The sequence below is a fragment of the Anolis carolinensis genome, chromosome 1 (assembly GCF_035594765.1).
Source record: "Anolis carolinensis isolate JA03-04 chromosome 1, rAnoCar3.1.pri, whole genome shotgun sequence".
NCBI classification, from domain to species: Eukaryota; Metazoa; Chordata; class Lepidosauria; order Squamata; family Dactyloidae; genus Anolis; species Anolis carolinensis.
Genome location: NC_085841.1, coordinates 96,094,652 through 96,104,570, shown reverse-complemented (window position 1 = coordinate 96,104,570; position 9,919 = coordinate 96,094,652). Strand labels below are relative to the sequence as shown.

Sequence of the window (9,919 nt, the reverse complement as noted above, 5' to 3'; positions counted from 1 at the left end):
AGGAACAAAATTTATTCTAGTTCTAACTAAAATCTGTCAATAAATATGGGAAGCAAAACATCAGCCCACAGAAACACTGCATATACATTCCACTTCCCAAGCAAGGGGACAGCAAGAACTGTAGTAACCACAGGACCATCACTTGTTTTTTCATGCAAGCAAAGTAATGCTAAAGTTCTACAGCAAAGACTTTTACCACATATGTGGTGAAAGATGGGTTCAGCAACGAAAAAAGCCCACCATATTTTACATCCAGAATTCTAAAACAATTTGATTCTGTTTCTTTATTCACTATGGTCTGTTGAAATGTGTAACTCCAAATAACTGCTACTGTTTGGCTGTATGGATGCTGGCAGTCCAATCCCCACTACAGACATGCTCCCTTCCTCTAAAATTGTGCTTCATAGGGAAAAAGTTTTTCCTAGGGGTGCTTCTTGTGAGGCTTTTTCTGTCCATTCACAATCCAATGCTGGTTCTCATGCTACTGTAGAACACCTGGTTCAGGGATATCTTTTTTGGAGCGGGATAAGGCATTACCCCTTCTAATGAGAATGTATTTGTAAAATATCAGCTTAGTTTTAATGTACATTTTTAAGTCACTGCAATGCCAGAAATTTTGAGAATGAAAGAAATTGTAATTGGGGAGCAGAATTTTTAAGGACAGAAATGCCACCATTTTGCCTCCCCATAGCTGCACCCTAGATACTCTTGCTATTAGTATCATAACATATTGAGGGAGATTAATGTGGCACAGGACCTATAATGCATAGAGAAATTGTGACTTGCGGTTAACAAAATAAGAGGGCCTTGTGTTCCTCTATATTCTATCCAAGGGTATGAATCTGAGCCAAAGGCTTATTCAGGCCCCTTCTACACCGCCATATAATCTGCTTTGAACTGTCATATAATCCAGTTCAAGGCAGATAATCTGGATTGTATATGGTAGTGTAGAAGAGGCTTCAGATACTTTCCTTTTTCCTTATTCTTTGGAGCCAATTATGCAGGAGTTGGTGTGGAGAAAGATTTTTTTCTGAACTGTATGTCTTGGATTATATGGCAGTGTAGACTCATATAATCCAGTTCAAAACAGATAATGTGATTATCTACTTTTGATAACCTGGATTATATGGCAGTATAGATCCAGCCAGTGTCATATGGCAGTGCGAATGGAAGGCACACCTTCCCCACTCATGGAAAGGTAGTCTGTTGATATTATTTCCTCATACAGATGAACAAGGTGATCAGTTTTTTGTTGTTGTTTGTTATATGAATCTGGCAAATTAATGCCCCAGAAGCAGACTCAGCCCCCTTCCACACAGCTGAAATAAATCCCATATTTTCTGTTTTGAACTGGAATATATGGCAGCAGGCATGTAGCCAGAGGGGGGGCTTAAGGGGCTTCAGCCCCCCCCCCCGAAATTCTCAGGGTTGTCCGCGAGAAGGCCTTACATTTATTATTTAAACTGTTATGTTTATTCGTATCATGATCTGATCACCATGCTCAATATATTCCATATGCATGGGGTATTGGGATAACGATACAAAAGGTTTTCTAGGGTAGATCCTCTCACACTCAGACTCCTCCCCCCAATCAAAATCCCAGAACCCCCCCCAATCAAAATCCAAGACATCGCCCCCCCCCCCCCCAAATCAAAATCCTGGCTACGGGCCTGTATGGCAATGTGGACTCAGATAACCTATTTCAAAGTAGATATTGTGAGATTTTCTGCCTTGATATTCTGGGTTATACGGCTGTGTGGAAGGGCTCTCAGGCCTTTTCTATATTGTCATATAATCCAGATTGTCAAATTGGATAATACACATTGAACTGGATTATCTGAGTCCACATTGCCACATAACCCAATTTAAAGCAGATAATGTGGGATTTTATACAGCTGTGTGGATGGGGCCCCATATATTCCAGGTCAAAGAAGAAGCCTGGGAACAGATCCTGGGATATACGGACAGTGTAGAAGGGGCTGCAATACTACAGTGTGGTCTGGTGAGGCAGCAGAGAAGGCTCAAGACCTTGTAAAACTACAACGCCCACGATTCCACAGCATTGAGCCAGAGAAGTTAAAATAGTGCCGCGCTTCATGAATTCTACAGTGTAGAGACGCATCCTTAGCTACTTTGTCTGGAAGGAACCAATGGGATTTTGGGCGCAATGGGTCATGTTAAGTTTGGTGGCTCCTCATCGTTGGTCCAAGAGGCTGGAACAAGGGAGGAATATCAGAAACTCCCGGCTCCGGCTTCTGAAGAACCTGCGTGTGGCGGCGATCCCGCTGGGGGCAAGAGGACGGCGCTCTGTACATGCTCCAAAGAACTGCCGTCTTTATTGGCTGGCCAGTGGAGAAGAGGAGCGCTTCTTTTCCCCCTGCCAGGGAGGGGAGGAGGGAGAGGGAGGCGGCGGAGGGGCAGGTGCGCGGGTGGGGTGGGCAGGGCCTCCCTCTCCAGGGACCGATGGGGCCTTCCTCCTCCTCCTCCTCCTCCTCCTCCTCCTCCCCTTCCTTTTCCTCCCGGGACAGGACCGCGCTTTAAAAGCCCCCAGCGCGACTGCTGAGCATCTCCCATCGCCTTGCACCTGCTGCTGCCCTCCAGGTGGGCGCCTCCTCCTCCTCCTCCTCCTCCTCCTCCTCCGTCTCCTTGCCTGTCGCCTCTTCTCTGGGCCTCCCTCCGCCAAGCTGCCCCATGGACAGGGCATGAAGATGGCCAGCAGGAGCCCCGCCGGGAGCGAAGGAGGAGCCGCCTTGGGCGCCGAGGAGCAGGGAGCCCAGCATCACCGCCGCCGCTATCCCGAGGAGGAAGAGCAGGAGCCGGGCCGGGCCCAAGAGGGGCTGCTGCTGCCCCGGGCCTTGCCCGCTCTGGGCGCCGGGATCAAGGCAGGTGAGCATTCCCCGTTGAGAGGCGGCGCGGCCGGAGCTTGGAAGCGCATCATGTTCCCAAGAAGGCCGGTGGGGAAGGGGAAGGGTGTCACGCCTTTGAAGCCCGACTTTGGGATCCTTGCTGAGACGTGGCACGCCTTCCGTGCGCGCATTTCGACCTGTTATGGGTCACTATACGGCAGGCAAAAGCAAACTTCGGCCCTCCAGGTGTTTTGGACTTCAACTCCCACAATTCCTAACAGCCGGTAGGCTGTTAGGAATTGTGGGAGTTGAAGTCCAAAACACCTGGAGGGCCAAAGTTTGCCCGTCCTGATCTACACTGTAGAATTAATGTATTAGACACTGCTTCAACTGCAATAGAGTACTGGAAATTGTAGTTTTGGTAGGGCATTAGCCGCCACTACAACTGCCATGATTTCATAGCATTGATCCATGGCAGCAAAAGGGGTGCCAGACTGCCTTCATTCTACAGCACATGTGCCAAACTCAGTGCGACCCACTATGACATTTTTGTGGCCTTCAGATGCCGGACTTCAACTCCTGTATTCAACTTCATTAAACATCAGGACTAGAGCTGATGGGAGTTGTGATACTGTAACATCTAAAAGGCTGCTGTTCTGTTTAGTATTTGGGATCGTGGGGTTTGAATTTGGATACAAGGTTTGTGGATATGATGCCTGACTTTAAAATGACCTTTAACCTTCCCCCAACTTCAGGGGACCCTTCCACACAGCCATATAATCCAGAATATCAAGGCAGGAAATCCTATAATATCTGCTTTGAACTGGAAGATATGGCAGTGTGGACTCAACCCAGTTTAAAGCAAATATTGTGGGTTTTTCTGCTTTGATATTTTGGGTTATATGGCTGTGTAGAAGGGCCCAGAGCCACAAGTGCTGTTAGGTTGCAATTTCCATTGCCCCAGGTCCACATGGTGGATAACCAAAAGTGATGGAAGTTGTGTTTCAGTAACATCCTTGGACCAAACTGGGTAATAACTAAAGATCACCAACAGCTATGTAATATGTGTGTGTGTGTGTGTGTGTGTGTGTGTGTGTATATATATATATATATATATACACACACACACACATATACATATATATGTGAGTTGTCCTTCAGTATCCACAGATTCTCCATCCATGGATTCAATGGCATTTTGAAGGCAGCCATAAGGCCTCTGGATAAAAATAGGTTTGAGATCCCTGTTCTACAGGGTAGGTGCAATTCCTAGCCTTGTCTAGCTAGGATGTTATGAGTGGCAGGATCTGAGGGGTTTTAAGTCAGGGGGGACTTTCCCAATCTCTGGCTTGTCTTCCATTCCAAGGAAGCTCCCCAGATCCTAGACCAGTGTCTGACAACTGTGATGGACTGGATGAGGACCAACAAACTGAAGCTTAATCCAGACAAGACAGGCCTCCACCTGGTCAGTCGTGGAGCCGATCGGGGTATAGGGTGGCAACCTGTGATCGATGGGGTTACACTCTCCCTGAGGACACAGGTCTGCAGTCTGGGGGTCCTCCTGGACTCAGCACCGATTCTTGAAGCTCCGGTGTCGACACTGGCTGGGAGGGCCTTTGCACAGTTAAAACTTGTGCGCCAGCTGCGACTGTACCTCAAAAGGCCTGACTTTGCTATGGTGGTCCATGCCTTAGTTACATCTAGAATGGACTACTGTGATGCACTCTGCCTTTGAAGACAGCTCGGAAACTGCAGTTAGTTCAAAGGTCGATAGCCAGATTACTAACTGAGGCTAGCTACAGGCAGCATACCACACCCCTATTAAAGCAGCTCTACTGGCTGCCAATGAGTTTCCGGGCCCAATTCAAAGGGCAGGTTATTACCTACAAAGCCCTATACGGTTCGGTTTCAACCTTTCTTTGAGACTGCATCTCCTTCTATGAACCATTGAGGGCCCTAAAAATCTGCCCAGGAGGCCTTCCCTTTGGTCGCACCACCATCTCAAACGTAGTTGTCGGGACAAGAGAGGGGGGGGGGCTTCTTGGTGGTGGCCCCCCGGCTTTGGAATGCCCTCCCTAGAGAGATAAGGCTGGCCCCCACTCCCCAAGTCTTCTGGACACATCTGAAAACATGGTTTTTAAACAAGTCTTTGACCATGTCTAATAATTTAATCATTAAACTCAAGGACTTAGTGATTGGTTTCACTTTGCATTTTATGGGACTGATATCATATACAGCTTGTTTATGTCTGCAGTCTTGTTGCATTTTACTGAATAAGTTTTTAATCAGTAGAGGTTTTATAGATTGTTTTATATAAACTCTGTGTGTACAATTTTTATTGTTCTGATTTATATGTTCATGTACCTACTTTATTCTGTGGTACTATTGAGTTTTTTTGTGTGCCGCCCCCGAGTCCCTTTGGGGAGATGGTGGTGGGATACAAATAAATTATAATAATAAATTATTATTATTATTATTATTATTATTATTATTATTATAAGTTATAATAATAAAATGTTGTTGTTGTTGTTGTTGAGATACCAGAGGTTGTGATTCCTCAGATCCTTACCCTAGGACTGCTTCAAAGGGGAGCTGCTACCAAAGAATTGCAGCCTAAGAGATGCAAGGAAGCCTGTATGGTCTTTGCTTTTTGTTTATTATCTTTCTTATACCAAACCAAGGTGAATGGAATGCATAAGATAGCATTTTCCTGATTATTGTATGTTACAAGATAAAAAAGTTATATATTCATGGAAATATATGGCAAAAGGCTTTAAATTACATCTTTTAACCCAATTCCCCCAAATGTCTATTTTTTTGCATCTATATCTCTGTTTCTTGGACATCTTCATCCTCAACTTATTTATGTTCATTACCCAGACGTTGACTAACTTTCCTATCTTAAAATGGAATTTCCACAGTAATGCTTAGTTTCTTTCTCCAATGCACTTGGCACTGTAACAACTTTTGCATCAGTCTTTTCTCTTTGACCACTTCTACACTACCATATAAAATCCAGATTATCTACTTTGAACTAGATCATATGGCACCATAGACTAATATAATCCAATTCAAAGCAGATGATATGGGTTATCTGCTTTGATAATCTGGATTATATGGCAGTGTAGAAAGGGCCTATGTATCCTTTTTTCTTGTACAGACATGAAGAAAATATATTTCAATGGTGCAACGTTTATACTGATGGCTACAGGTTTGGTAGTGACAGAATTCTTCATTAGGTATCCATTCATTAAACAGTGAGGTGAAACAGAATTGGATTTATTCCAGTTAATGTAAAGTTATGCAACTGGGACATAGAATTGTAATCTGTGGGTAAAAACAGCTGAAACAGCGACATTTCTTGGTTCACTACAATTCATTACAAATATTTGCTTCTTTTCATTTACTGATTTTCTCTTTCACACAACATAGGAGGATAACACGGGCCTATATACATTTTGGTGCCTCAAATATTAGAGCTATTTCTGGGTACATTTTGACCTGCTGATTCCGAAAATGGCACCAGTTTTCACCATCAGCTCTAGTTTTTGAGATACAGAACATATGACATCTACCAGTCTTTATCTGCTGACTCATAGAAAATCATGATAGCCATATCTAAGAAATAGAGCTGGTACGGTTTATCCAGTGCAATCTTTTCAATCAGTGCCCCAAATAACCCCAAGAACAGACCTCCAAACCAAGACAATAATATTTTTGGTTGGGCTGTGTAATCTTTTATAGAATCATTTTGTCATTGTTCTTCACATCTTTTCTGGTTCCATTTACTTCAGTATAAAAAGAATAAATTGGAGCTGGTACTTAGGAAATATTACCTTTTTCTGCAAGGAACTGTGGTGGTGCAATGGTTAAATCCTTGTGCTGGCTGTACTGTTGACCTGAAGATCGGTTTGTTGACCTGAAGGTTGCCAGTTTGAATTCGCAAGATGGGGTGAGCTCCCGTCTGTTAGCTCTAGCTTGCAGGGACATGAGAGAAGCCTCCCAGCTAACACATCTGGCCAACCCCATTTCTCTAAAACACATATTTACAATTTATGTTGAAACTATTGTGTGGACAAAGGATTATTTTTTTAAAAAATGCTTCTAACATAGTTCTGATCAGGATCCTCACACTTACCTCAGGTAGCTTCTGTTTTTGTCTGGAAGAAAGTTCTTATTTTAAAAAAATCCAAGTACTGCATTGTGATTTTATTTCCAGATGTAAATAAAGTCATTTAAATTTAAATTAAATTAAATGATTGAATATCATAAATTAAATCCAACCATTCCTGGTTGGTTTTTGAATGTACAAAGATATCTTCTAGCACCTTAGAGACTAACTGAGAGCAAGAACTTGATAGCATGAACTTTTGTAGATCTACTTCTTCAAATGCATCTGACAAAGTAGACTAAATCTATAAAAGCTTATGCTGCCACCTTGATTATTTCACTCTCAAAGGTGCTACAAGTTCCCTTTTCATATTGATATTCCAGACAAACACTACTATGTCTTTGGATATTTCTTAAAATGTATTTACTGTGTTTTCTTTTTAACCCCCCGCTCTGCATACAGAAATTCATTTTAGCAGTGAAGCCCTGTCTTCAGAAGAGGAGAATGGAGAGACCCATGAAAGAAAGATAACATCTCTCAACAAACATTTGGCTCCAAAGAAAACCATCACTCAGATTATGAAGGATAAAAAGAAGCAGACTCAGCTCACCTTGCAATGGTAAGTTTATTGACGTCCTCTTAAGCAGTGGTTCCCAATCTGTGGTCCATGTACCACCGGTGGTCCGCAAGAACTAAATTATGGGCCATGGCCTCACCGTTACTACTATCGGTATGGATAATAACACAGCCCAACCAAAAAGTATTTTTTTTTACTTGATGTCTTCATTTTTAGACCTGTTCCTGGGGTTATTGGAGTGCTGATCAATAAAATTGGATTGGATAGACCACATCAGCTGTAGATTATTAAATATGGTTTTCTGTGGGCAAGCAGATGGCGACTATTGGATGGCATATGTTCTGTATTAGAAACTAGAGCCGATGTGGTCTATCCAATGCAATTTTCTGAATCAGCACCTCAAATAACCTAACCAAACCTAAAGTTGACCAAAAACGGATTTGTAACCCTTTTTTTAATAATGTTGGAGAGTGGTCCCTGATCAAGTGGTCCCTGGCCAAAAAAAGGTTGGGAACCACTGTCTTAAAGAATAAACATACCTGCCCCCTCCTACAGAATCATTTATTTTTTACTTTGTTTTCATGGGGAGAAATGTGTGCCAGCTCACAATGAAAATCATAACATGAGCAAAACGGAAGAAATACGATGTGGCACCAAGTCCAGCTTCTGTGCCCTGTAAAATGGTTACAACCAGGGTTGGCTTAGGCCCTTTCTACACAGCTGTACAAAATCCACATTATCTGCTTTGAGCTGGATTGTCTGGCAGTGTAGAAAATTGGATACATTTAGATGGTTAGCTAGATCTGGCACACATATTTCTGAACTGTCCCAGCCTTTTGGTAAAAATACTGTTTTGGAGTCTAAAGGCTCTTCCACACAACCATATAAATCAGAATATCAGTATCTGAGTCCACACTGCCATATATTTCTGTTCAAATCAGAAAATGTGGAATATATTATGTAACTGTGTGGAAAGGGTCTAAGGAGCAGAGAAGTTGTCATCTGTGTTACTTACATGACTCTTTATATTTAATAAGTAGGCAATTTTTGAGTAACTGTCTGAAAATGCACTATGTGATCAGGCCTGAACTCTCACTAGAAGTCAAGCTGAGTATCATTCTTTGAATATATTATGAGACCATGATATTCACTGGAAGCAGTAATAATGCTCAGTAAAATGTAAAGAATCAGGAAAAAAGAGGAAAATGACTCTTCACTTGGATTGATTAAGAAAATGATGACCCCGATTTTACAAGACTTGAGCAAACAGCTGACTGGAGGTCTTGAAGGTCTCTTGTTCATTCAGCCATTGAAGTAGACTTGATGGCAAGTAACAATAACAATAAATAATTGCATTAGATACTTATTTCTTGAATCAGAGATTTATTTCTCCAGATTAATTATTTGGACTGTGCTGTTTGGGAGCACAAAATGATTGCATAAAAGTGTTGGCAGATCATATGGAGAGGACACCTGACCCCAAAATGATGTGCAGAATAATCCTCTCCCCACTAAGTTCACCAGTTGTATTGTAAGCCTAAGAGCACAGTGACTTCTCTAAAGGTAGTAAGGAAAATGGGGGTGAAATTAGGATTTGAGACAGCCCTAATTATTTTGCTGCTGTTATTGTCTCACTTTTCACCTGCAGGCTTGAAGAGAACTATATTGTATGTGAAGGAGTTTGTTTGCCAAGGTGCATCCTGTATGCACATTACCTGGATTTCTGCAGGAAGGAGAAACTTGAACCTGCCTGTGCTGCAACGTTTGGCAAGGTAGATAACACATTTAATTCACTCTTTTCATTTCATTTTTAATAATCAGGATCATTTTCTTTGTTTAGCTCAGAAATCCTGATTGTATAAATTCCTCAATGAAAACAGGAGTGTGGTAGCCTTTAAGGGATTTATCTGAAAGGTGATTTTAAAAATTAGCTTCCTGTGAAAAGAGAACCAGAGCAGTTCAGTGGTTTTAGTGTTTGCAAGACTTTGAGGGCCCTTCCACACAGCCCTATATCCCAGAATATCAAGGCAGAAAATCCCACAATATCAACTTGGAACTGGGTTATCCAAAGAGCCCTGAGAGACCAGGATTCGAACACCTGCTTGGCTATGGAAACTCCCTGGGTAACCTTGGGCAAGTCACACTCTCTCAGCCTCAGAGGAAAGTGAAGGCAAACCACATCTGAACAAATCTTCCCAAGAAAAGAACATGATCAATTTGCTTTAAGGTGGCCATAAATCAGAAATCACTGGAAGGCAGACAATAACAAAACACTGGTACATTTTCCAGGCTTTTTGTTGTTTGCCATGTAACAGAATTGAGAAAAAGCAATAATAAAAGCAAGGGATTTGTGTTAAGGTAGAAGCAAGCATTTGCCTTAAGAAA

The 9,919-nt window shown here is 42.4% G+C and overlaps 1 protein-coding gene across 1 annotated transcript in view; it reads left to right on the top strand.

Annotated features, from left to right (window-relative positions):
• Window positions 1-2,159: 2,159 nt before the first annotated feature.
• Window positions 2,160-9,919, top strand: part of rfx6 (regulatory factor X6) — a 52,172-nt gene continuing 44,412 nt past the window's right edge. The window contains exons 1-3 of the mRNA XM_008120413.3: window positions 2,160-2,886; window positions 7,420-7,576; window positions 9,183-9,306. Coding sequence (XP_008118620.2) covers window positions 2,175-2,886; window positions 7,420-7,576; window positions 9,183-9,306 — 993 coding nt within the window. The 5' untranslated portion in view covers window positions 2,160-2,174. The remainder of the gene's footprint in view (window positions 2,887-7,419; window positions 7,577-9,182; window positions 9,307-9,919) is intronic.